The sequence below is a fragment of the Salvelinus sp. IW2-2015 genome, linkage group LG4q.2, assembly GCF_002910315.2.
Source record: "Salvelinus sp. IW2-2015 linkage group LG4q.2, ASM291031v2, whole genome shotgun sequence".
Lineage (NCBI taxonomy): Eukaryota > Metazoa > Chordata > Actinopteri > Salmoniformes > Salmonidae > Salvelinus > Salvelinus sp. IW2-2015.
The window spans coordinates 27,652,693-27,679,727 of NC_036843.1; the positions used below are offsets into that span (position 1 = coordinate 27,652,693).

At 44.4% G+C, this 27,035-nt stretch overlaps 1 protein-coding gene across 1 annotated transcript in view; it reads right to left on the reverse strand.

Annotated features, from left to right (window-relative positions):
* The window catches only part of LOC111963579 (FERM domain-containing protein 6), a 51,089-nt gene that overhangs the window by 12,201 nt on the left and 11,853 nt on the right, over positions 1-27,035 (reverse strand). Inside the window, exons 2-9 of the mRNA XM_023987122.2 lie at positions 12,711-13,024; positions 12,240-12,330; positions 8,806-8,885; positions 5,836-5,912; positions 5,124-5,310; positions 3,422-3,577; positions 3,269-3,334; positions 3,099-3,167 (exon numbers count right to left, since the gene is read on the reverse strand). Of these exons, the coding sequence (XP_023842890.1) occupies positions 3,099-3,167; positions 3,269-3,334; positions 3,422-3,577; positions 5,124-5,310; positions 5,836-5,912; positions 8,806-8,885; positions 12,240-12,330; positions 12,711-12,812 (828 nt within the window). The 5' untranslated portion in view covers positions 12,813-13,024. The remainder of the gene's footprint in view (positions 1-3,098; positions 3,168-3,268; positions 3,335-3,421; positions 3,578-5,123; positions 5,311-5,835; positions 5,913-8,805; positions 8,886-12,239; positions 12,331-12,710; positions 13,025-27,035) is intronic.

The following is a 27,035-nucleotide window of genomic DNA, read 5'->3' on the forward strand; positions in this document are numbered from 1 at the left end:
GTATTTATTATTAAGTCACTCCCTGAACTTGCTTCCCGACTTCCAGCGTAGACGTTACAACAACAAATAGTCCCCCCCCCCAAATGAAAAGTGCATGTCCTATATCTGAGAGATATAAGAAAGATCAGAAAACATGTATTTAACCCCTTATTTTGATCACTTTCAACTGATATCAGGGGACCTTCAGACGAGTCGTGAGGCCTGTGGGTGTCCTAGAGAAAAACAACCGGCATGTTTGTGTTCGTGAGAGTCTCACCTTTAGACGGAGGGGTCATGTTAGTGTGTAGCCCAAACTGTTTGGACGCTACAGACAGAAGTTGGCAGATCGGCTGTACCAAATTCAGACGAGTTCCATGCAGACGATCAAAACGGAGAACACCATCTTGTTCGTGAGAGTCTCATCTTTCCATAGAGGGGTCATAATAGTTTGTTGGCCAAACTGTTCGACACCACAGCTGATTTTGTGAGAACACCGATTTGCGGGATGTCTCATGGTCTAACAAACACAGCTCTAGCTCTGTCACAGCAGATGCGGATGTGTGACATAAAACAGATCTCTAGCTTAAACTGACATGTTGATTTTTGTATAATTGTTGTTGTTGTTGTACTCTTCACCTGCTTGATAGTGTGTTTGGTGTTAACAGATGTTTGTTTTCTGGTTGACCTGAACATTGACAAGTTGGCAACTAGCTGTCCTCCCAAGAGGTAGTTTCTATCCATAACTAACGCCAGTAATATGACTCAGGTTATCACTAAACCAACTAGAGTGCATACCAATAGTGTTGGTTCTGTAACATCCACTTGTATCGATCATATCGTCACTAATGCTGCAAAGCTTTGCTACAAAGCAATATAAGTTCGCATTGGCTATAGTGACCATAACAAGGAAAGCCAAAGTGCCAAAGGTTGGATAATTATTAAAGAGATCATACAAAATGTTCTCAGGACTCTTTTGTTGAAGATGTAAAAAATGTATGTGGGTCTGATGTCTGATGTGTATGAGGAAGTGAATCCAGATGTAGCACTGGAAGTATTTGTAAAATGATTCATGCAAATTATTGACAAGCATACAACTGTTCTGAAACACGTGCCACCTTTCCAACTAGTCAGTTCATCAAATTTCTGCCCTGCTAGAGCTGCCCCGGTCAAATGTAAGTACTGTTATTGTAAAGTGGAAAGGTCTAGGAGCAACAACGGCTCAGCCGCAAAGTGGTAGGCCACACAAGCTCACAAAACCGTCGAGTGCTGAAGCGCAGAATGTGTAAAAATCGTCTGTCCTCGGTTGCATCACTACCGAGTTCCAAACTGCCTCTGGAAGCAACGTCAGCACAAGAATCGGGAGCTTCATGAAATGGGTTTCCATGGCCGAGCAGCTGCACACAAGCCTAAGATCACCATGCGCAATGCCAAGCGCCGGCTGGAGTGGTGTAAAGCTCGCCGCCATTGGATTCTGGAGCAGTGGAAATGCGTTCTCTGTAGTGATTAATCACGCTTCACCATCTGGCAGTCCGACGGACTAATATGGGTTTGGCAGATGCCAGTAGAACTCCCACGTGGCTCAATGCATAGTGCCAACTGTAAAGTTTGGTGGAGGAGGAATAATGGTCTGGGGGTGTTTTTCATGGTTTGGGCTAGGCCCCTTAGTTCCAGTGAAGGAGAATCTTTACACTACAGCATACAATTACATTCTAGACGATTCTTTGATTCTTGTGGCAACAGTTCGGGGAAGGCCATTTCCTGTTTCAGCATGACAATGCCCCCATGCACAAAGAGAAGTTTGCACAAAAGGGCTTTATTACACACAGAAATACTCCTCAGTTTCATCAGCTGTCCGGGTGGCTGGTCTCAGACGATCCTGCAGGTGAATATGCCAGACGAGGAGGTCCTGGGCTGGCAAGGTTACACGTGGTCTGTGGTTGTGAGGCTGGTTGGATGTAGTGCCAAATTCTCTAAAACGACATTGGAGGCAGCTTATGGTAGAGAAATTAACACCGGCAAATGCTCCCCTTCGATGGCCAATGGCACGCTGGAAAAATGTGCTCTTCACAGATTCATTTAGGTTTAAACTGTACCGGGCAGATGGCACACAGCGTGTATGGAATTGTGTGGGCGAGCGGTTTGCGGATGTCAATGTTGTGAACAGAGTGCCCCATGGTGGCGGTGGGGTTATGGTATGGGCAGGCAACGAAAACAATTGAATTTTAGCGATGGCCATTTGAATGCACAGAGATACCATGACGAGATCCCGAGGCCCATTGCCGTGCCATTCATCCGCTGCCATCACCTCATGTTTCAGTATGATAATGCACAGCTCCATGTTGCAAGGATCTGTACACAATTCCTGGAAGCTCAAAATGTTCCAGTTCTTCCATGGTCTGCATACTCACCAGACATGTCACCCATTGAGCATGTTTGGGATGCTCTGGATCGACGTGTACGACAGCGTGTTCCAGTTCCCGCCAATAACCAGCAACTTCGCACAGCCATTGAAGAGGAATGGGACAACATTCCACAATCAACAGCCTGATCAACTCTATGCGAAGGAGATATGTCGTGCTGCATGAGGCAAAGGGTGGTCAAGCCAGATACTGACTGGTTTTCTGATCCACGCCCCTATCTATTGTGTGTGGGAATACTTTGGAACAGATTTCCAAAATTGAAATTGATTTGAGATGATTTTCTGCAGTTTTAACAATATTTTCTGTCCAACAATAAAAAATATAAAAAACTTGTGGGCCCAAATAAAATCACCTGTGGGCCCCTGCCTTTTGGTAGTGAAGTGACTGTAGCAGCTATGGGCAAGACCCAACAGAGAAGAGGAGCTCTGTGACACTATTTCCACAACTATAGTCTGAGTAGGAGCTGAACTTTCACTAACCACTGCCATAAGTCAAGACTGGCTTCAAGTTTCAAAGACGTCACCGCTGGGATCATGAGAGAAAAAACAGAACTTCCAGAGAGAGACTCCCCTAGGCCCTCAAAGTGCCTAATGACATCCGACTTTGACATTTCCTTGCCACGATCCTAACAAGTATCGCGATACTGGCATCGTCTCAGCCTTACCTCTTAGTATTTACCATCTCCATGGCTCTACTCACCACAAATACCAGTTTGCCCACATTGGTCCAGGGGAAATCATACAGGAGCTGTTTCACTGTCCCCACATTCTGAGAGAAACAGAAACATGATATAAATCACAGAAACCATACATATTAATAACACATAACCTAGACACATTTATCCATCACACCCATCCTTACTACTGTACCTGAAATATTTGAATCCCACGCAAGGTCAGTCCTAAAGTCATGGAACCCTCCACATCCTTTTTGTCCTGGGGAAGAGATAGACGTTTATTGGTAAGTTAATTGTGTGTGTGTGTGTGTGTTTGTGTGTGTGTGTGTCCAGGTTGACCTCTGACCTTATAGAGTCTGTAGTAGTGGACTGTAACATCATCCAGCTGGGCACACTCCTTGATGTATTTGAGATGAGCCTCTGAGGCGGTGAGGGAAAACAGGTCTTTGTGCATGTTGGGGATGTGTCTCAGGATGTAATCCCGGCCTCGCTTGGCTTTCACCTGGAAGAGACAGAGACATATAGGCTGGTTTCAGTGCGGTGACAAAGGAGTTCTCATACAAGCATCTCAGTAGAGTGAACTCCATCTGCTGGTTCTGATGTCAGCTCACTGGCAGAAGGAAGGAAAGAAGGCTTGCCAGTTGGGTTAATGGAGGTTGATGAAACCCCCGCCCAGGGGAAGACAGATGCCTCATATACTGATATTACATCACAAAAGGCGTCGTCCAGCTGGGCACAAAAGGCGTCGTCCAGCTTATTCCCTATAGATTAAGTATACAAAACATTGAGAACCCCTGAAGTTTCCACGACACAGCTTTCACCTGGATTCACCTAGTCAGCCTATGATCCCTTATTGATGTCACCTGTTAAATCCACTGCATTCAGTGTAGACGAAGGGGAGGAGACCAGTTAAAGAAGGATTTTTAAGCCTCGAGACAATTGAGTCATGGATTGTGTATGCGTGCCATTCAGAGGGTGAATGGGCAAGACAAATGATTTAAGTGCCTTTTGAACAGGGTATGGTAGTAGGTGCCAGGCGCACCGGTTTGTATCAAGAAGTGCAACACCACCCACAGGACATTCAGCCAACTTCACACAACTGTGGGAAGCATTGGAGTCAACATGGGCCAGCATCCCTGTGGGACACCTTGTGGGATACTCAGTGTGTAGTGCACTACTTTTGTCCAGAACCCTATGGGCCATGGTCAGAATAGTGCACTATATAGGGGATAGGGTGCTATTTGGGAGGGACCCACAATCCCACTGGACTCAGTTTCAGGTCTGGATTTGGGGCGTTCCTCCAGAACCCAGTCACTCACTCAGAACCGGTTAGAGAACACCCTGAGAGGATGTATTTATGTACCATTCCTGAATGTACAACCATTTCCTGACCCTGTGGCTTCAAAGTGGATATGGGACCAATGGGAAGGCAACAGACTAATCACAGGAAGTGGTTGGTAATTAGAGGGGTGGTGCACCGTCGTGTCCGGGAGGGGAGGGGAGGGGGGCATGTCGAATAGGAGAGGCAGCAAGTTTAGCCAGCTCGCATCCAGATCATTTCTCTAAAGAGTCAAGCGTGCTGTGTGCCAGGGACCAAAATAAAACTAGAGTCCTAGATCCAGCTATCTCAGCATGCTCCAATGAGGTAGCGTCCTCAAATTGTTGGAGCTCAGTGATTAATGAAACTGGCTACAGACCTACATTCAGGCTGTGTGCTAGACTACACTTAGCCGGTCCCAATTTACTCCTTATCACTTTTTCCTTGGTCCTAACCCTTCTATGTTTTCATATCTGTAGCAATATGGTGGACATTTCAGCACTACACTGACTATACCCATTCTCAGGTCTGCAAACAATGAAGGGTTACGGGGGCTAAGGGGAATGGAGAGGAAGGCCATAATACTGCCTGGGCAACTCCAATCAATCACATTTATAAAACCCTTTTTATATGAGCAGTTGTCATAAAGTGCTTTACAGATAGCCAACCTAAAACAAAAAAAGAGCAAGCAATTTGGTACTGGTTAGGTCAGAAGGACAGATCTACTTACCCATGGAGGGAAGTAGGCCTCAGGTTCAAAGTACTTCCCAAAGTGCTTGTTGCGTTTGAAGTTGCCCAAGTCGGCCTGGAGGGCGAAGGCTGCCAGCAGGAAGTAGGCCTCCTCTCTCTGCATACACTGCGATAGCAACACCTGTTTCCTCAGGTGCCAGTAGTAGTAGTACCGGGCTGAGCGGTCACTGGAAGTGAAGAGAGAAGAAGACATGATACAAACACATTCTGCTAGGCTAGATCACCATTCTCAGGTTCCTGTAGTATAGTAGGAGGAGACGTTACCCTGGGGGACTCAACGTTACCCTGGGGGACTCAACGTTACCCTGGGGGACTCAACGTTACCCTGGGGGACTCAACGTTACCCGGGGGGACTCAACGTTACCCGGGGGGACTCAACGTTACCCGGGGGGAGGAGACGTTACCCGGGGGGAGGAGACGTTACCTTCGTAACGTACTTAATCCTTTTCACCCCCATTGGGACATTATGCCACAATGAGCTCCCTCACTTTTCTATCCTCGTCCTCAGAAACACATCATCATATTAGATCTAGTCAAGCAGCTTTAGTATCGATCAATCCAAACCACTTATTCAGAATGATATCACACTTGGCTCAGATTGTTAAACTTAAGTATGTGTAAGAGGAGATTACTCATAGAATTGCATACAGAATCAAATAGTAATTTATAGGATCTCTGTGGGATTTACTTGCCTTATTAATCTCCCATTCTCAACGTAATATTGAGCCCTGAAGTGGATGATCATAGGAGGCCCAAATTGATCGATGCCCTGAAAACAACAAGATACAAATGAAAAACATTGGTTCTGTTATTTTCTAGCAAATCAAACCATCAAGACAGTGTATTCATTCTACAAATATAAATTCAAAAACTTCCAACATGACAGTGAAAACAACAGCAGTTGCTCACATATTTGAATTTAAGATTGACTGTCTTTTGGGGAGTAATCTTGAAACCCTGATAGACCGCTTGCTGTTGAAACGATAGTTAAATAAATGATTCAGTCGGAGCCATAGAGTCATACAGTTGAAGTCGGAAGTTTACATACACCTTAGCCAAATACATTTAAACTCAGTTTCACAATTCCTGACATTTAATGCTAGTAAAAATTCCCTGTCTTAGGTCAGTTAGGATCACCACTTTATTTTAAGAATGTGAAATGTCAGAATAATAGTAGAGAGAATGATTTATTTCAGCTTTTCTTTCTTTCATCATATTCCCAGTGGGTCAGAAGTATGCATACACTCAATTAGTATTTGGTAGCATTGCCTTTAAATTCTTTAACTTGGGTCAAACATTTCAGGTAGCCTTCCACAAGCTTCCCACAATAAATTGGGTGAATTTTGACCCATTCCTCTTGACAGAGCTGGTGTAACTGAGTCAGGTTTGTAGTCCTTGCTCGCACACGCTTTTTCAGTTCTGCCCACAAATTTTCTATGGGATTGAGGTCAGGGCTTTGTGATGGCTACTCCAATACCTTGACTTTGTTGTCCTTAAGCCATTTTGCAACAACTTTGGAAGTATGCTTGGGGCCATTGTTCATTTGGAAGACGCATTTGCGACCAAGCTTTAACTTCCTGACTGATGTCTTGAGATGTTGCTTCAATATATCCACAATTTCCCTTCCTCGTGATGCCATCTATTTTGTGGACTGCACCAGTCCCTCCTGCAGCAAAGCACCCCCAAAACATGCTGCCACCCCCGTGCTTCACGGTTGGGATGGTGTTCTTCGGCTTGCAAGCCTCCCCCTTTTTCCTCCAAACATAACGATGGTCATTATGGACAAACAGTTCTATTTCTGTTTCATCAGACCAGCGGACATTTCTCCAAAAAGTACGATCTTTGCCCCCATGTGCAGTTGCAAACCGTAGTCTGGCTTTTATGGCGGTTTTGGAGCAGTGGCTTCTTCCTTGCTGAGCGGCCTTTCAGGTTGTCGATATAGGACTCGTTTTTACTGTGGAAATAGATACTTTGTACCCGTTTCCTCCAGCATCTTCATAAGGTCCTTTGCTGTTGTTCTGGGATTGATTTACACTTTTCGCACCAAAGTACGTTCATCTCTAGAAGACAGAACACGTCTCCTTCCTGAGCGGTATGACGGCTGTGTGGTCCCATGGTGTTTATACTTGCGTACTATTGTTTGTACAGATGAACGTGGTACCTTCAGGCGTTTGGAAATTGCTCCCAAGGATGAACCAGACTTGTGGAGGTCTACCATTTTTATCTGATGTCTTGGCTGATTTCTTTTGATTTTCCCATGATGTCAAGCAAAGAGGTAGGCCTTGCAATACGTCCACAGGTACACCTCCAATTAGCTCAAATTATGTCAATTGGCCTATCAGAAGCTTCTAAAGCAATGACATAATTTTTCTGGAATTTTCCAAGCCGTTTAAAGGCACAGGCAACTTAGTGTATGTAAACTTCTGAACCACTGGAATTGCGATACAGTGATTTATAAGTGAAATAATCTCGGTAAACAATTGTTGGAAAAATTACTTGTGTCATGCACACAGTAGATGTCCTAACCGACTTGCCAAAACTATAGTTTGTTAACAAGAAATTTGTGGAATGTTTGAAAAACAAGTTTAATGGCTCCAACGTAAGTGCATGTAAACTTCCGACTTCAATTGTAATACCCATAAAACCTAGCTGTCAAACAGGGAAATGGTTCCAATCGATCGGGAAAACTGAAAATGTTTTAAAAGTTCTGAGAACGGAAGCGAACATTTAGTCTGTTCTGGGAACGTTAATTTTTAGGTTGCAGGGCGGATCTGAGAATGTTTTACTATGGTTTCCTGAATGTTTTAACGTTCTGAGAACATTATTTATTTGGAGGTTTTTGAATAACTTCCTTAAAGCTTTCACTGAATGTTTCAATATGACTTTTAATAACACTGCCAGCTTAGTTTGGGTTAACTGTTTCAAACTCCAAGCACAGATAGGACACATGGAAATGTATTTGCTTAGGTATTAAATCATGCAAACAATTTATTTTATTGGGGCACAGCATCACTGAGATTCAAACCTATAATATTCTGTTCTCTATCCATGGAATTAATCCACTGCACCACCAGGATGGAGCTAGCATGCCATGTTATTTTTTAACTCATACAAAGCTGTTCATTTTTGTCTATTCGAACAGACCCCATTTCAAAGGAAACACTCATTAAGATCAGGTGTAGCCAATTAGTCGGTACAAACAACACACCTGAACACACTAAACAAGATGGAGGATAGAGAGAGTTTTCTTACTGTTCTGAGAACATGACTTTAAATAGAACCATGAGGAAACGTTATGCTGAATTACTGAAATGTCTAAATAAGGTTGTTTAACTATTTGAGAACATTCGCAATGTCAAACCAGCTGTAGAACGTTCATAGAATATTACTAAAATTGAAATGTAACCATTTGAACTTTTGGGAAACATTCTGTTGGAAGTAATGAAATACCAACTAATTAAAGTATTTTTTGTTGTTGTCAAATTCCTTACATTTGCTGAGCAAAGCCAAGCAACTATCCTGCACCTTTACCAGAAAGTTGTGGGAGGTTGTATGCAAAATAACCATAGGACAACCACGCTCACACCAAGCCCTAAGAAACATATGGTTCTCAGAACGTTATGTGCTTGCTGGGTACTATTTGGTTGTGCAGACTGACTCACCTTGCTGGCCTCTCTCTTCCACTCCTTGGGACAGTACTTAGACAGCTTCTGACCCAACTCCATGTAGATGTGCTCATTGTCTGGAGGGACACACACAAAGGGTTAACTTAAGTCACTTTATGATGACAGAGTTGTCTCTGGGTCGGTGATATTTATGGAATTAGTCACCCATTGACTCCCGTGTAGCAGACAGACATAGGTAGTTGACAGACAAAGGCAGTGACAATTGCAAGCAGCTGCAAAGGAAAACAAATCGCAGCAGGGCCAGTCAGCCAGTGCTGTTCTGAAAATTGATTCATCTCATCTGATGGCAATCACATGCCCTGCAGGACAAGTCTATTGACCAGGAACCAGTGGGGATGATTTAGGGACATTCCTGAGCTGCTTGTCAGAACAACGCAAAATCACAAGGCAAACAGTGACTAACCACCCACACTCTAACGCCTAGCCCAAACCCAGTTCTATACCTACCACCCACCCACCCCCAGCCCAGCACCACCCCCCTGCTCTACCCCCCAGGTCCACCCCCCTCGCACTGACCAATCACTCTACCCACATACTTCTGTCACCCCACCCAACCCTCAATCTAGCGCAACTAGGCAGCAGACTAGTCAGCTAGTCCCCCTCTCTCCTTCCCCCTACCTCCCTCTCCCTCCCTCAGTGACACAGACAGAGATCCTATGCCATTCAAATCAAAATTCCAATTAGAATCTGGCTCAAAATTGTATCATTAAGTTTTATAACCAATTGCTTTATATGGCAGCACAGAATGGGGTCCACTCTCTAATAATGAATTTACCAAATGGGACAAACATCCAATGGAAATACTGCATGCAGAGTTTTGCAAGACTATTGTAAGTGCAAAGAAAACCTCCAATAATGCATGTTGAGCAGAATTGGGCCAAAACCCCCTCCTACTTACTATACAACCTAAAAACAAGTGACCCCGAAACATTTCATCACAATGTCAAGAGACTAAACAAGAGAAGAGTCCCTTCAGTGAACTGAGGCTCTGTTCACTAACCCAAACCAACAGGACAGCACTCAGAAAATATGGCCATGCCAATAAAGTCTACTGAATCGAATTAAGTGTGTGTGTGAGTACTATATGACAATAACACTATTTGACGAGTTAAATAAGCTTATAATTTGACACGTCAAATAACAGTTCTATTACAGAATGTTGTGTGTTCTGAATTTGCACGTGCCAAACGCCACCACTACTATCAATAGTACTGTCAAAGCAGTATAAAAAAAAGTCAGAAAACTAGCAAACACCGGCCACGAACGATGCGTTTACAATACCGTGTTGGTAATGAAGCATTATTTGTTTGACCGAAACTTCTGGGGTAGCTAGCTAGCTTTAGCTTGGTACCTAGCTAGCACCAATACAAACAGCCTGAAAACAATGACCAGTAGAAACTGCAGTCATTTTCATTATTCTTAGCAATGATCCTTGTAAGTATTAGCTAGGTAGCCACTTGTTGTTCGCCTATTGAAACTCCAGCTACTCGAGGTCACCTCCCCAGTCGGCCTATTGTGTGTCTTGACATTCATATTGCACTGTACAGCTTTACCTAAGGATTGGGGATCAATGAAATGGGGTATCAGTCTACGCAATACCCAAGATATTTTTTCCCCAACGTCCTCCTCAGAGTTATCAGACTTCCACGCAGTATTGTTTTTCCTTGGGAATAGTGTTCAATACACATAGGTTGACAATAAATGTGGCTCAATTCACAGTTGTTTCAGAGTCCCGCAATAAGAGCTACGACACTAATGTTTCTCTGGGTGTCACGGAGTAGATTGATACCCCATGTCATTGATCCACAATCCATAGGTAAGTCTGTACAGTGAAATAAGTATGCCCACAATGCAATTCTAAAGTATAAGACATCCAGTGTGATTTCAACAGATTTGTCAAATTAACAAATATTATTTTGTTGATTTTATGTAACATTCCAAACTTGTTTACCATGATCTATTCAATTATGGCATAATCATAATATTTGTATTAATTTGCATCACTGTCAAAGACGTACCTTTATTTAAGGCTAACCGCAAAGTCCACTATTGTGGCTAATCCTTATTGTGGTTAGCGTCACATAGATGGGTCCGACCACCATTAATCAAATAAGAACAGTCTTATAAATTAGGGTTATTTTAGATGACACCTAGCTATATAGTTAGCTAGCTAGCTAACTATAGCTACTGAAACAGATTGTCGTTTTGCTATGTTTTTGGGGAAGGACATTGTATCCATGAGCTAGCTAGCTTTTTTTTTTTATGGCCAGCACTGTAGGTGCGTGAGACAACTTTACCAGCATCATAGCCTACGTGTCGATGAATCGTTGTGACATATGAAATATGAGTGATAGTGTAATCAATGTGTAATAACTACGTAAATAATTAATACACGCGCTAAATTATGTGACGTGCAGTCATTCAGGTCCTGATTGGTCAAATTGTGTTATTTGACGTGCATCTTTTTTTGACACGCAAAGACCCAAACGGCGTTCCATAGAAATCCTGGTTGAGAATGAAACGACTTAACAAATGAACAACAAAACAGCACAACAAGTAAGTGAAAGAAATACGTTTTGATTATATTTTACTGGTAATGGGGACATACGTAAATGCCAACAAAATAACTTTTTGGTCAGTGTGGTGTGTGTGTGACCTTTAATTAACTAGACAAGTGAGTTAAGAACAAATTCTTATTTACAATGACGGCCTACCCCGAACGACGCTGGGCCAATTGTGAGCCGCCCTATGGGACTCCCAATCACGGCCGGATGTGATATAGCCTGGATTCGAACCAAGGACTGTAGTGACGCCTCTTTCACTGAGATGCAGTGCCTTTGACCGCTGCGTTCGTGTGTGTTAACTATTTAACTGTACTAGAATGCTTAAAAGGCTGCTAAAATGTTCAATATCGGTATCGTTTTTTTTTGTCAAGGAAAATATTGGATATCAGTATCGTACAAAAATGTCATATCGATGCATCACTAACAGAGACAGAGAAACCGATAGAGAGAAACCAATAGAGAGAAGCCGACAGACAGAGAAACCGACAGACAGAGAAACCGACAGACAGAGACACACAGACAGACAGAGACACACAGACAGACAGACACACAGACAGACAGCACCAGAAGGACTGGTTAAGGCTGTTTGACAGAGATGGCTCCTCCCATGTATACACATCAATCCAATGCTTTTCAATGTGTGGGGAGAATTGAGGCGTAACTCATTGGGACTGTACAGAGGGAAGGCTAACTGCTAACTGCGCTGATATAACACACAGTAAACTATTGTGACTAACCACAGAGACAATGGACCCCATTCAGTAAGGCTGAGATGGGAAAAGACGTTACAGTGAGGTGAGAGATGTCAGACACAGCAACACACACAAAATGGTAACCCATTCTTACTCTGAATGACGCTGAGTCCAAACAGGTGACAGTCCTTCAGTCGGAGGAGGTCACACACCTGGACCAGCAGCTCCTGACACAACGTCTTCACCTGAGCAGAGAGTGAACACACAGCATGGGGTTAGAGGTCAGGACATACAGGAGGAGATCAGAGAGTCATTTAGACACACTGTGAAACAACCATGAATGGTATTGCCAGTTTAAAAACAATTACTGCCATTCCTGACCCTGGCTTTTGGACAATACACTATAATATGTGTGTTACTCACAAATATAATCCAATCATACATATAACTGTTTCCCTGCTGCAGTCGTCGTACCAGTAGTCTTACCTCATATGTACCTGAAAAGTATTGAGGTACTATAGACACACATTTCCATTTGAGTCATTTAGCAGATGGTCTTATCCAGAGCCACTTACAGTAAGGCCATTCATCTTAAACAGCTAGGCGAGACCCCCACAGTACTCACATTGACGATTACGTTGAGCGTGTCGTCGTTGGGGAGGAAGACGCAGACACAGCGGCGGTCCTGCATAGCTTTGTTGTTGTGGAAGCTGGTCAGCTTGTTCATCTTCGTGTGTCTGGGAGGTGGTCCGGAGAGGCCCCTTGGCCCAGACGGACTAGGCTCCTCCAGGCCCCTGGGATGGGACACTCACCAGCACCAGTAGAAGCCCTGGTTCAGCTCTAGCCCAAGCCCAGCGAGCAGACACCAGGCCCAGCAGCAGCTACAGCCTCAGCAGGCCAGGACATGGGAGGCACCAGGACACAAGGCAGTCCCACACACTGTAGAAGACAGACAGAGGGGACATCACGTTAGCACTGCTGCATGGGAATGTAGAGATCGGGGAACCCCCAGCTGTTCTATATATTTGAACTATTCCAGAGCTAGCACATCTGATTCAACTTGTCATCCAACTACCAATCCCTTGACTAGGTGAATTAGGTGAGCTAGTTCTGGGCTACAACAGAATTGTGAAACATCTGGGGGTTCCCGAGGAGAGGTTTGAAAAACAATGAGTTCATCCACAACATAATAAACAGATAGAATAACATATTATACAAATATCAGGGACAATAAGACTCCAACAAGTTTGGGAAAACAACGTAACAAATGACCTTAAAGTTTATAATAAAAACACCAAAGTGCAAAATGGACAGAGCTTTTTCACAGCTTGTGACGAGTATATTTGAGAAGAGCGTACAGTTCAGTAGGCAACTGAAAACAGACTTCTTCATGTGTGATCTCACAGGAGAATATCATGTTGCCATAGTCCCTCACTGAGTCCCTATGGCACCCTATTCCCTATATTGTGCACTACTTTTGAGAATTAGTAGAGAGCCCAGGTAAAAAGTAGTGTACAATATAGGGAATAGGGTGCCATTTGAAACATAACCCTGACTGAGTCCAGGGGAACATCTGTCTGTCTCTATCTGGAGAGGAACTGGATGAAAGTAGTTGATGATGGCGATGGTGTGGCTAGGAGGGAGGAAGATGAGGGTGGGCGTGCCGTGCAACCCATGATGTATATAACCCTGGATTGCTGATGCTATGCATTGACCATTAAGAGGCTTTGAAGCTGTCACGCCTGCTCCCGCTTTTCCCCCCCTCGTCGGCGCCAGGCTCCCCCAGCATTACGCACACCTGCCTTTCCCCGTCACGCGCATCAGCGTATTATTGGACTCACCTGGACTCAATAACCTGTTTATTACCTCTCCTATATTTGTCAATTCCCCATCTATGTTCCCTGCTGCTGCATTGATTGTCAAATGTGGTTGTGTTGCCCGTGTGCTGACGCTGCGCCTGTCTTGTTTCATATCTGTTTCTTATTCAAATGTACCCGCTTCTCATCTCCAGCGCCGGTCCTTACAGAAGCCACCGGTCGGCCATATTGACATTCCCCAGTAGGAGCAGTCCTCCACAGGAATGGAATTCTACAGTATTATAATCAAATGTTTCAAGGACAAAATTACATGTATTTAAAAACGTTGTTGTAGTGGGGACAGTAACATTAGTAATCTCCCCAAAATTATATTTTCTGGAATTCTTGGCAAATATATATTTTCTTCATTTTTAGCTCACATAATATAATTTAAAAGTATGCATTATGGTGTCTAATATAATAAACGTGAAAAACAGATTAAACGTTAGTAAATCTATTTCTATAGCTTCCAAACTATTTTGTAAATGGTGAGGGAGTGCCAAATTGGAGGCACTGTAGCTTCAGAACAGTGACCCCCATCAGTCATCTAGTGTATATAAATTCAGCAAAAAAAGGAACATCCTCTCACTGTCAACTGCGTTTATTGTGTAAATATTTGTATGAACATAACAAGATTCAACAACTGAGACATAAACTGAACAAGTTCAACAGACATGTGACTAACAGAAATTGAATAATGTGTCCCTGAACAAAGGGGGGGGGGTCAAAATCAAAAGTAAGAGTCAGTATCTGGTGTGGCCACCAGCTGCATTAAGTACTGCAGTGCATCTCCTCAATGACAGCATCAAATTGGCCAGTTCTTGCTGTGAGATGTTACCCCACTCTTCCACCAAGGCACCTGCGAGTTCTAGGACATTTCTGGGGGGGAATGGCCCTAGCCCTCACCCGCCGATCCAACAGGTCCCAGACGTGCTCAATGGGATTGAGATCCGGGCTCTTCGCTGGCCATGGCAGAACACTGACATTCCTGTATTGCAGGAAATCACGCACAAAATGAGCAGTATGGCTGCTGGCTGGCTGCTGGCATTGTCATGCTGGAGGGTCAAACAGCTTTGTGGTGGGTTTGTGCCCATAGGCGACATTGTTGCCGGTGATGTCTGGTGAGGACCTGCCTTACAACAGGCCTACAAGCCCTCAGTCCAGCCTCTCTCAGCCGATTGCGGACAGTCTGAGCACTGATGGAGGGATTGTGCGTTCCTGGTGTAACTCGGGCAGTTATTGCCATCCTGTACCTGTCCCACAGGTGTGATGTTCAGATGTACCGATCCTGTGCAGGTGTTGTTACACGTGGTCTGCCACTGTGGACGATCAGCTGTCCGTCCTGTCTCCCTGTAGCGCTGTCTTAGGCGTCTCACAGTACGGACATTGCAATTTATTGCCCTGGCCTCATCTGCGGTCCTCATGCCTCCTTGCACCATGCCTAAGGCACGTTCACACAGATGAGCAGGGACCCTGTGCATCTTTCGTTTGGTGTTTTTCAGAGTCAGTAGAAAGGCCTCTTTAGTGTCCTAAGTTTTCATAATTGTGACCTTAATTGCCTACCGTCTGTAAGCTGTTAGTGTCTTAACGACCGTTCCACAGGTGCATGTTCATTAATTGTTTATGCTTCATTGAACAAGCATGGTAAACAGTGTTTAAACCCTTTACAATGAAGATCTGTGAAGTTATTTGGATTTTTTATGAATTATCTTTGAAAGACATGATCCTGAAAAAGGGACATTTCTTTTTTTGCTGAGTTTATATAAATCATTGTGTGTAACTAACTGATTCCCTGCTTTGTGCAACGATGCAGCGATAACACAACTGTTCTTGGAGATCTATTTCATCGCTATTCAAACGTGTTCTGATGTACACCAACACACCCTGACAGCTGGTAGCAGTGTATCAGGTCAGGCTGGCTGAGCACACTCAGCAAAGAGCTTTTGATGGGCCACGTCCAGGAGGTGTGTGTGTGTGTGACTGGTGTAGAACCATCACTTCCTTCCTGTCTAAAACAGAACAACCATCCCCGCACTACACTACACAACAGCCATCCCCACACTACAGAACAGCCATCCTCCGCACTACACTACAGAACAGCCATCCCCACACTACACAACAGCCATCCCCGCACTACAGAAACAGCCATCCTCCGCACTACACACAACAGCCATCCCCCACCACTACAGAACAGCCATCCTCCGCACTACACAACAGCCATCCTCCGCACTACAGAACAGCCATCCCCGCACACCTACACAACAGCCATCCCACACTACACAACAGCCATCCCCACACTACACAACAGCCATCCCCACACTACACAACAGCCATCCCCACACTACACAACAGCCATTCCCCACCACTACACAACAGCCATCCCCACACTACACAACAGCCATCCCCACACTACACAACAGCCATCCCCACACTACACAACAGCCATCCCCACACTACAGAACAGCAGGTGTGTGTGTGATGGCATGAAGGTTAATTAGGGGAAAGATTGACATAATTGGATCACTCTCTCACTCTACAACACACAGACACAGACACAGACACAGACACAGACACACACACACACACACACAGAGAGAGAGGGGGCGTGCTAACAACCACCATTATCTATCATGTCTGACCTTTTCTTTACCTACTCGCTCTAGTACCAAACATAAATAAAATCAATGACTTATGTAATACAATATTTGTCTTTATGTGTGAGACCCCAACTGTGTATATAAATGTATGTACAATATAAATAATCATATTATCGTGTTATTCCTTATGGTCATGAGATGTATTGGTGAGGTAAGAATTACATTATATTTAATAGCATCCTGTAAGTTATATTATCTTGTTAAGTAAATAAGTTAGTCTAATGTTGTGGTTTAAATCATACCCTTTTACACTTTCAGGTAGGAATATAATCCTCACTCCCAACGTTGTAATAACACCACTCAGCGACAAAGGAATTTCACTCTACTTGTGCACGTGACATTAGAGAAAAAGGGAAACTTGAAACTCAGTACAGTTGAGCTAAATGACGAGGATGCCTGTGTTGGGCGGGCCGGGTGAGGAGGGGTAAACCCTCAGTCAGTAGGACACTGTGAGAGAGAGGGGTGAGTCATCAGATCACTAATGGTTTAGAACCCGATTGTGTCATGTCTAATCAACACATTAGACATCTCGGTGTTCCATAGACTGTTAGAGATGGAGCTCTACACAGATTCCCCCTGCTCTTTCATCCAGCCTGGAGTCCACACTGAGATGCTCATTTTCACCATGGTTTCAACTTGGATTCCAGGCTGGGGATCTTCCATCTCTGGCATGAAGTCTTTGTGTGAGAGGGCTGGATAATAACATTACTGCTGCCTTCCATCCCCTATTCATCCACAGCAGCCCAGTAGGCTAGTGATGAAATACCAGAACAGTGTTCACAGCAGCCCAGCAGACCAGTGATGAAATACCAGAACAGTCCACAGCAGCCCAGTAGGCTAGTGATGAAACACCAGAAGTGTCCACAGCAGCCCAGTAGGCTAGTGATGAAACACCAGAAGTGTCCACAGCAGCCCAGAGACTAGTGAATGAAAATACCAGAACAGTGTCCACAGCAGCCATAGGCTAGTGATGAAACACCAGAGAACAGTGTCCACAGCAGCCCAGTAGACTAGTGATGAAACACCAGAACAGTGTCCACAGCAGCCCAGTAGACTATGATGAAACACCAGAACAGTGCCACAGAGCCCAGAGACTAGTGATGAAACACCAGAACAGTGTCCACAGCAGCCCAGTAGACTAGTGATGAAACACAGAACAGTGTCCACAGCAGCCCAGTAGGTTAGTGATGAAACACCAGAACAGTGTCCACAGCACAGTAGGCTAGTGATGAACACCAGAACAGTGTCCACAGCAGCCCATTAGGCTAGTGATGAAACACCAGAACAGTGTCCAGCAGCACCAGTAGGCTAGTGATGAAACACCAGAACAGTGTCCACAGCAGCCCAGTAGGCTAGTGATGAAACACCAGAACAGTGTCCACAGCAGCCCAGTAGGCTAGTGATGAACACCAGAAAGTGTCCACAGCAGCCCAGTAGGCTAGTGATGAAACACCAGAAGTGTCCACAGCAGCCCAGTAGGCTAGTGATGAAACACCAGAAGTGTCCACAGCAGCCCAGTAGGCTAGTGATGAAACACCAGAAGTGTCCACAGCAGCCCAGTAGACTAGTGATGAAACACCAGAAAGTGTCCACAGCAGCCCAGCAGACTAGTGATGAAATACCAGAACAGTGTCCACAGCAGCCCAGTAGGCTAGTGATGAAACACCAGAACATGTCCACAGCAGCCCAGTAGGCTAGTGATGAAACACCAGAACAGTGTCCACAGCAGCCCAGTAGGCTAGTGTGAAACACCAGAACAGTGTCACAGCAGCCCAGTAGGCTAGTGATGAATCACCAGAACAGTGTCCACAGCAGCCCAGTAGGCTAGTGATGAAATCACCAGAACAGTGTCCACAGCAGCCAGTAGGCTAGTGATGAAAACACCAGAACAGTGTCACAGCAGCCCAGTAGGCTAGTGATGAATCACCAGAACAGTGTCCACAGCAGCCCAGTAGACTAGTGATGAAACACCAGAAGTGTCCACAGCAGCCCAGTAGACTAGTGATGAAACACCAGAACAGTGTCCACAGCAGCCCAGTAGGCTAGTGATGAAACACCAGAAGTGTCCACAGCAGCCCAGTAGACTAGTGATGAAACACAGAATGTCCACAGCAGCCCAGTAGACTATGATGAAACACCAGAACAGTGTCCACGAGCCCAGTAGGCTAGTGATGAATCACCAGAACAGATGTCCACAGCAAGCCCAGTAGGCTAGTGATGAAACACCAGAAGTGTCCACAGCAGCCAGAGACTAGTGATGAAACACCAGAACAGTGTCCACAGCAGCCCAGTAGACTAGTGATGAAACACCAGAACAGTGTCCACAGAGCCCGGTAGGCTATGATGAAACACCAGAAACAGTGTCCCAGCAGCCCAGTAGTGAGTGATGAAACCCAGAAGTGTCCACAGCAGCCCAGTAGACTAGTGATGAAACACCAGAACAGTGTCCACAGCAGCCCAGTAGCTAGTGATGAAAACACAGAAGTCCACAGCAGCCCAGTAGGCTAGTGATGAAACACCAGACAGTGTCCACAGCAGCCCAGTAGGCTAGTGATTGAAACACCAGAACAGTGTCACAACTTCCCATCATTAAATAGTGATTCAACACCAGAGGTGTCCACAACTTCCCATCATTAAATAGTGATTCAACACCAGAGCAGTGTCCACAACTTCCCATCATAAATAGTGATTGAACACCAGAGCAGTGTCCACAACTTCCCATCACTAAATAGTGATTCAACACCAGAGCAGTGTCCACAACTTCCCATCACTAATAGTGATTCAACACCAGAGCAGTGTCCACAACTTCCCATCATAAATAGTGATTCAACACCAGAGCAGTGTCCAAACTTCCCATCACTAATAGTGATCAACACCAGAGCAGTGTCCACAACTTCCATCATTAAATAGTGATTCATCACCAGAGCAGTGTCCACAACTCCCATCACTAAATAGTGATTGAACACCAGAGCAGTGTCCACAACTTCCATCATTAAATAGTGATTCAACACCAGAAGCAGTGTCCACAACTTCCATCACTAAATAGTGATTCAACACCAGAGCAGTGTCCACAACTTCCCATCATTAAATAGTGATTCAACCCAGAACAGTGTCCACAACTTCCCATCATTAAATAGCGATTCACACCAGAGCAGTGTCCACAACTTCCCATCACTAAATAGTGATTGAACACCAGAGTAGTTGTCCACAACTTCCCATCATTAAATAGTGATTCAACACCAGAGCAGTGTCCACAACTTCCCATCACTAATAGTGATTCAACACCAGAGCAGTGTCCACAGCAGCAGCCCAGCAGTCAGACAGAAAGAGAGACCCACTTCCTGCCTTCAGCCCGGGATAGCGGCCAGGATGGAGTATTTCTGTCAACGTGGCAAGCTAGCTTCAGAGCCAGGCAGACCCACGACACAGAAGAGCCCCGAAATACAACAGAGCAGTGGTGGAAAAAGTACTTAAAATGTTATACTTGAATGAAAGTAAAAGATACCTTAATAGAAAATGACTCATGTAAAAGTCACCCAGTAAAATACTATTTGAGTAAAAGTCCAAAAGTATCTGGTTTTAAATGTATTTCAGTACAGTTGTGGAAAAAGTAAAAGCTATATACATCAAACTCCTGACATTAAGTAAACCGAACGTCACGATTCCATTTTTTTTTCTTTTTTCACGGACAGACAGGGGCACACGCCAACACTCAGACATCCTTTACAAACACACCAGTTGTGTTTAGTGAGTCCGCCAGATACGAGGCTGTAGGGATGACAACGTGCTATATTGATAGGTGTGTGAATTGGAACATATTGCTGTCCTGCCTGAGCATTCGAAGCGTAACGAATACTTTTGGGTGTCAGGGAAAATGTATGTAAAGTAAAAAGTACATTATTTTCTTTAGGAATGTAGTGGAGTAAAAGTTGTCAAAAATACAAATAGTAAAGTACAGATAACCCCAAAAACGTAACAAAAAAATACTTGAAACTACTACTTCAGTACTTAACACCATTGAGACAGAGAGCATTTTTAAATATCTGAATGTCTCTGTCTCTCCCAATGCCTTGTTTGACATCACAGGGGTGGGGTGCTCCTATATGAACCCTTCCAGGACTATAGACAGAGGTTGGGCCAGAAATCCCCTGGAACACGAACAGACAGACTAAAACCAGAGGGAGGCAGGGGTGGCTGAGAAACACATTTTAATATTACAGAGAGAGAGAGGGAGAGAGAAACTGACTGGAGAAAAAAAGAACAGTTTTAGATCAAATACATGTAGAGATTAAGACGAGAGAGAGAGAGAGAGAGAGAGAGAGAGAGAGAGAGAGAGAGAGAGACAGAGAGACAGAGAGACAGAGAGAGAGAGAGACAGAGAGACAGAGAGACACACACACCGACAAAGATACGAGTGAGGGAGAGCGAAAGAGACATGGAGAGAGCCAGAGAGAGAGAAAAGAGGGAAAGAGGGAAGCTCAATGCACAGCAGTGAGAAACTGCTGCAGTCAGGAGAGTTCCATACTAACATCTGCTTCTCATTCCAACAATGGCGGCCTTTGACACCCACCCACCCACGTCTCCATGTACCCCGACTCCTGCATACACAGGCTACATGCAAAAATTCCTGACGCCTCCACGGGATAGGGAATGGAATATTTTGATTCAACAGGAATGTTAGAGATGTAGAGACATGTACAGAACGGTGGGGGAGCTAGCTACACGTTTAGAACCTTGTTCATCGCCAACAACCCTTTTTATTCTATTCAGAACCTTTTAGTAATTACATGGAACCTTGTATTGTCGAAAGGGTTCCATTTGGAACCAAAAATAGTTGTTTTCATAAGGTCCTCCTATGAGGACAGTTGAACCCTCTTTCTAAGAGTGTTGCTAGTGGGAAAAAGGAACGACCAGAATGTGGGGGACGATGGATGAACATCAGGTTTCTACTATCCCAGTGCTTCCCAAACTGTGGGGTCGGCAGGGGGAACCTAGTCCGGCTTTAAACTTACTCTTGAATGTTGTAATAGTAGAATGCACAAGGAGCAATTTCCAAATTGGGTAGTGCATCATCAGGTCCTCTGGTCATATTAGTCATTGCGTACCTTGGAGAGATGTTTACTCAGGGGGCCGCAAGTATAAAAGGTTGGGAACCCCTGTACCATCCCTCTTTACTCCTCTACTGTGTATAGAAGACATGTGCTGTATGTTGAGAAACACAGTGTACCACTGAGCTCCAGGAAGTTATAGAAATAGAGACAGGAAGGACTGACAGGCAGCAATACGATATCCCCAAGGCATGCTGTAAATCGTAAACATTACACAATAGAGAGGACGAAGAAGAGAAATATGAAGAACTGAAGTGCGGAGAAGATGAGTCATGTAGATGCTAGGTCAATACAGACAGGATACAGTAGTGTCGTCAGACTGAGGTGACCTGGCTAATAACAACATATTTTTGTTTTCCCTCTCCAGTTGGAAGAGCAGCTGGACCCTGGTACAGGTCAGTGTGGCCCTCCCCTGGGCTCACTTAGTTTTTGGCATTTAGTAGGGAAATGTTGCCCTCAATCATACACTGTATATCAGCTGCATCTCAAATGTATAGTCCCAGATGTGTTTTTGTGCTCTTGACAAATCCATTGTCATTGTCAGACAAAACATGTTTGTTTTGGCACACAGACTGACTCCAGCTAGAAGTCACCTCTGTGGACCCCCAAAACCACTTCCTACTTCTTCCTAGCATCTGTCCCAGATCAAACAGAGCGGCAGAAGAGGAAATGATGACTATTTAGTGCGGTCCTCTGGCTAACTCTGGTTCATCAGGGGCGGCAGGTAGCCTAGTGGTTAGAGCGTTGGACCAGTAACCGAAAGGTCGCTATATCGAATCCCCGCGCTGACAAGGTAAAAATCTGTCATTCTGCCTCCTGAACAAGGCAGTTAACCACTGTTTCTAGGCTGTCATTGTTCCTAGGCCAAATTTGTTCTTAACTGACTTAAATATAAATATATAAATAAATAAAAATAGCAGCTGAGTAGCTTACAATCTGCAGTAGGCCTGGCTGGCAGAGCTCCACTGGAACAGGGAGAGAGGGAGGGTTCACAGACACAAGAGAGAAATAAACAGTAGAGAAAGTGAATAAAATAAATAAAAACCTTAAAGTTGAACATAAGTCTAGTTTAAGTTTGTAATGATATCTTCATTGTGTTATGATCAATGTAGAGAATAAATAAAATGACAGAGCGAGAAGGAGCAAGGTTAATATAGCTTGTAATTATCTCTACATTCAGTTAGAATCAACCAGATAGCGTCAAACTGAGTGAGATCAGATAACATCACCACTAGATTAAACAGCTTCAGGTTTACTGAAGATGGATCAGAAATGTGGGCGGGGCACTGGGCAGATTGTATCATATCATATGATCCAATGTGATGCAACGCTTTGTAATAAGGGCAATGGTTCATTATACTACATCCACTCTTTCTCTATGCCAGCCTGCAGGAATAGCCATGCAACTTCACATGATGCTCTCCTCTTACTGATTGTGGTCTTCTACACCTCAGAGCACCAGGATAAGCCTCAGACAAATAACTGTTGATATGAAAAGAGGTTATGACAAAGTGTTTCCTTGGCAATCAAATATCACTCATCGTCTCCAGCACCTAACAAGCCACTCATACTGCCAAGGGCAGGCCTCGGAGTAGAGGTCAGAGGTTGCCAAGCATTTCATCCTTGTGTTTCGCTATGAAACGTTGTAACCAACTGTGTTATTACCATGGTTACCAGTTACCACTTTAGTCCGTGCTGTAAGTGCTGGCATAAAAAAGACATTCAGGTCAATATCAGTGTAAAATTCCATACCACATCCCACTCCATAAGATCAGCCTCCAGACATGTTTGTTTGTCTGACGGGGAAATAACAGCCTATAACAACCTATAACAGCCTATAATAGGGTGCTATGTAGGACGCAGACTGACTGGCCCCAACTAGATTTCCATCAGCACGGTCTAACTGAAGTAGAAAGTTGTGAATGGTATTAACTCTATACTACAGGGCATCATGGTGCTGTGTTCATGACATGTGAATGGTATTAACTCTATACTACAGGGCATCATGGTGCTGTGTTCATGAACAGAAGAGACTATGGCTCCTAATCTACTCGTATACGCTATTCCGGGCCTCCCATGGTGGCTGTGTTCCATATTCATGCTGAATGGTTATAAACTAAATATCTCTTACATGGCGCCATCAGTATGTCGCCTCCTCCTCCCTTTGCTCAGTTGAGCCCTTGTACCTTGAAAATCAGACCAGCCAACTAAACCAGACCCAAGACTGTTCATACAAGGTGTGGCGAATCTACAAGCTTCGCGCGAAGAAATTTGTAGTGACCTCACCACAAGTCCTGGTTCATGTGGGATCATCAACACAGTCATGACTAGAGGATCCAGTGGTTTTTTTTCCCACAACTCCCCATTAGATACCGTTCTCACCCCCATAGTATCTCAACACATTGACACACAATTTCCACGCAGTCCCTTAATCTGCTCAGGGAAAAGGAGAGATTAAACGTTCTGTCTCTAGAGGATAGAACGTCACTTTTTGGATTGGAGTGCGAATATTGTGGCAATGGCAACTCATCCCAGAAGAATCAGGTGTACGCAGAAAGGTACGCTGTTTTCGTGCATTACACAAGGTACATCTTTCCAAGACAGAACTTTGTTTGAAGCTGCATCAGACGCACAACAGGGTGAACTTATTAAAAGTAATCATATCCACGTAAATACGCTGTAACACCGCCACACCGGTTATACTCTTCTAAATGAATTCATTAACCTGAGAAGGCCGCTTCAGCAAGGTAAGTCAACCAGGCCCGATGAAGCCTGTTCAAGGGTGGATTTGAAAACCGTTCCATAAAAACCAGTATCGAGAATTTATTGAGTAAGGTTGGAATGAATGCTATCTGTGATAAGCTGGGTATCATTTAATTAGAATAGGATAGGGGAGTATTCTCAACCTACATGTGTTGGACACATGCCGACTCTGTACTGGTGACAAGAATCGTGTTCGGTACCTTTTGTGTAGAAGATAGAACGGTCTCTGGTCTGGCGTATCATGGAATAATATGATAGTGGACCCAAAATTAGGAGGCCAACTGGGTCTTGGGTTGGGTAGACATCAAATGACCATAAGCGTTAGCGGTTTATGGAGGAAAAGACGGCGTGGTGCACGGTGATGCTTCAAGCAGTCCCGCATAGATAACATCCATTGCTCTCAGCTTGGGATTGACCTGATGATATGCATTTTAGGTAAGGATTGTGAAGTATGTTGGCATGGAATCGAGATGGCTTTTATGCTTATACGCTTTGTAGGGGTTGCTGGTTGTGCAGTAAAACAGTGGGTCATTCGTTCCAGGGCAGTCGCGTTAAGATGCGGGCCGAGGAGGAGGATTTTGATTCGGAGTTGAAGAATAGGCGAATTTGTGTAGTAGACTTAATCAAGAGTGTGGCGGGATCAGGATTTATGAAGCTGTGAGATGCAAGACTTTAGATCATGCGTGAAAGTTCATAGATGTGGATGCATTGTCTCTGTGAAATGAGAACGGAGAGGAACCAATATGTCGGATATAGTTGAGGACAAAAAAATATCATCAAAAGAAGCCATCTACATGATACACAGAAGAAGTCTAAGCTTGGTCGACAAATGCGGTGAGTCTTGGCAAGCTATGGCACCAAGTGACCAAAAGCGATGCTATGACTGTCCGAAAGCTGTGTGGACAAACAAAACAAAGGTCTTTAAAGGACAACAAAAGATCATCGAATGTACGGGAATTCGTAGTGACCCGTTGGACGTCGTGACCATCCCACATGAAAAAAGGAAGAGGGGCCTTGGACCTCCCAGTACACTTGAAGTAGGGCAACCTTTTGGAGCGTGAATATGGGGTTCCCGGCAGTTTAAGTTGGCTATAGAACTGGAGCTAATGAAGTGAGTTCGGTGTGCGACAGCACAGGTGTTATAATTGTTTGGAGTAGCCGCTCCAATCCGATCAGACTGAGCAATCCCGACAGTTACCAGGACATATCTGTCCAGGGAGGAATTGCAAAATTATCCAAATTCATTCCTAGATGGGAAGCTCTGTTGCTTTATAACGTAGGTTCGCGCCGAGAATGAAGTTCGCGCTTCTTCAGTTCAAGTGGGTCTACATCACTGCCGTGGAGCATGTTGATCCCAACTAACGTACCAACATACATAGGATAGATAAGCAAAAAGAAATCTGATAGAAGAGATCAATACAAAAACTAGAGAATGGCACCCCAAATAATCACACCCTGACCAAACTAAATAGAGACATAAAAGGCTCAATAAGGTCAGGGGGCGTGACAGTAACGAAATTCCAGGGGTCAGAAGTTTACAATAACATAAGTTGACTTGTGCCTTTAAACGGATTGGAAAGTTCCAGAAAATGATGTCATGGCTTTAGAAGCTTCTGAATAGACAGTATAATTGACAATAATTGAGTCAATTGGAGGTGTACCTGTGGATGTATTTCAAGACCTACCTTCAAACTCAGTGGCTCTTTGCGTGACATCATGGGAAAATCAAAAGAAATCAGCCAAGACATCAGAAAAAGAATTGTAGACCTCCACAAGTCTGGATCATCCTTAGGAGCAATTTCCAAACACCTGAAGGTACCACGTTCACCATGGGACCACACAGCCATCATACCGCTCAGGAAGGAGACGCGTTCTGTCTCCTGGAGATGAACGTTCTTTGGTGCGAAAAGTGCAAATCAATCCCAGAACAACAGCAAAGGACCTTGTGAAGATGCTGGAGGAAACAGGCACAAAAGTATCTATATCCACAGTAAAACGAGTCCTATATCGACATAACCTGAAAGGCCGCTCAGCAAGGAAGAAGCCACTGCTCCAAAACCGCCACAAAAAAAAGCCAAACTACAGTTTGTAACTGCACATGAGGACAAAGATCATACTTTTTGGAGAAATGTCCTTTGGTCTGATGAAACAAAAACAGAACTGTTTGGCCATAATGACCATCGTTATGTTTGGAGGAAAAAGGGGGATGCTTGCAAGCCGAAGAACACCATCCCAACCGTGAAGCACGAGGGTGGCAGCATCATGTTGTGGGGGTGCTTTGCTGCAGGAGGGACTGGTGCACTTCATAAAATAGATGGCATCATGTGGATGGAAAATGATGTGGATTTATTGAAGCAATCTCAAGACATCAGTCAGGAAGTTAAAGCTTGGTCGCAAATGGGTCTTCCAAATGGACAATGTCCCCAAGCATACTTCCAAAGTTGTGGCAAAATGGCTTAAGGACAACAAAGTCAAGGTATTGGAGTGGCCATCACAAAGCCCTGACCTCAATCCCATAGAAACTTTGTGGGCAGAACTGTGCGAGCAAGGAGGCCTACAAACTTGA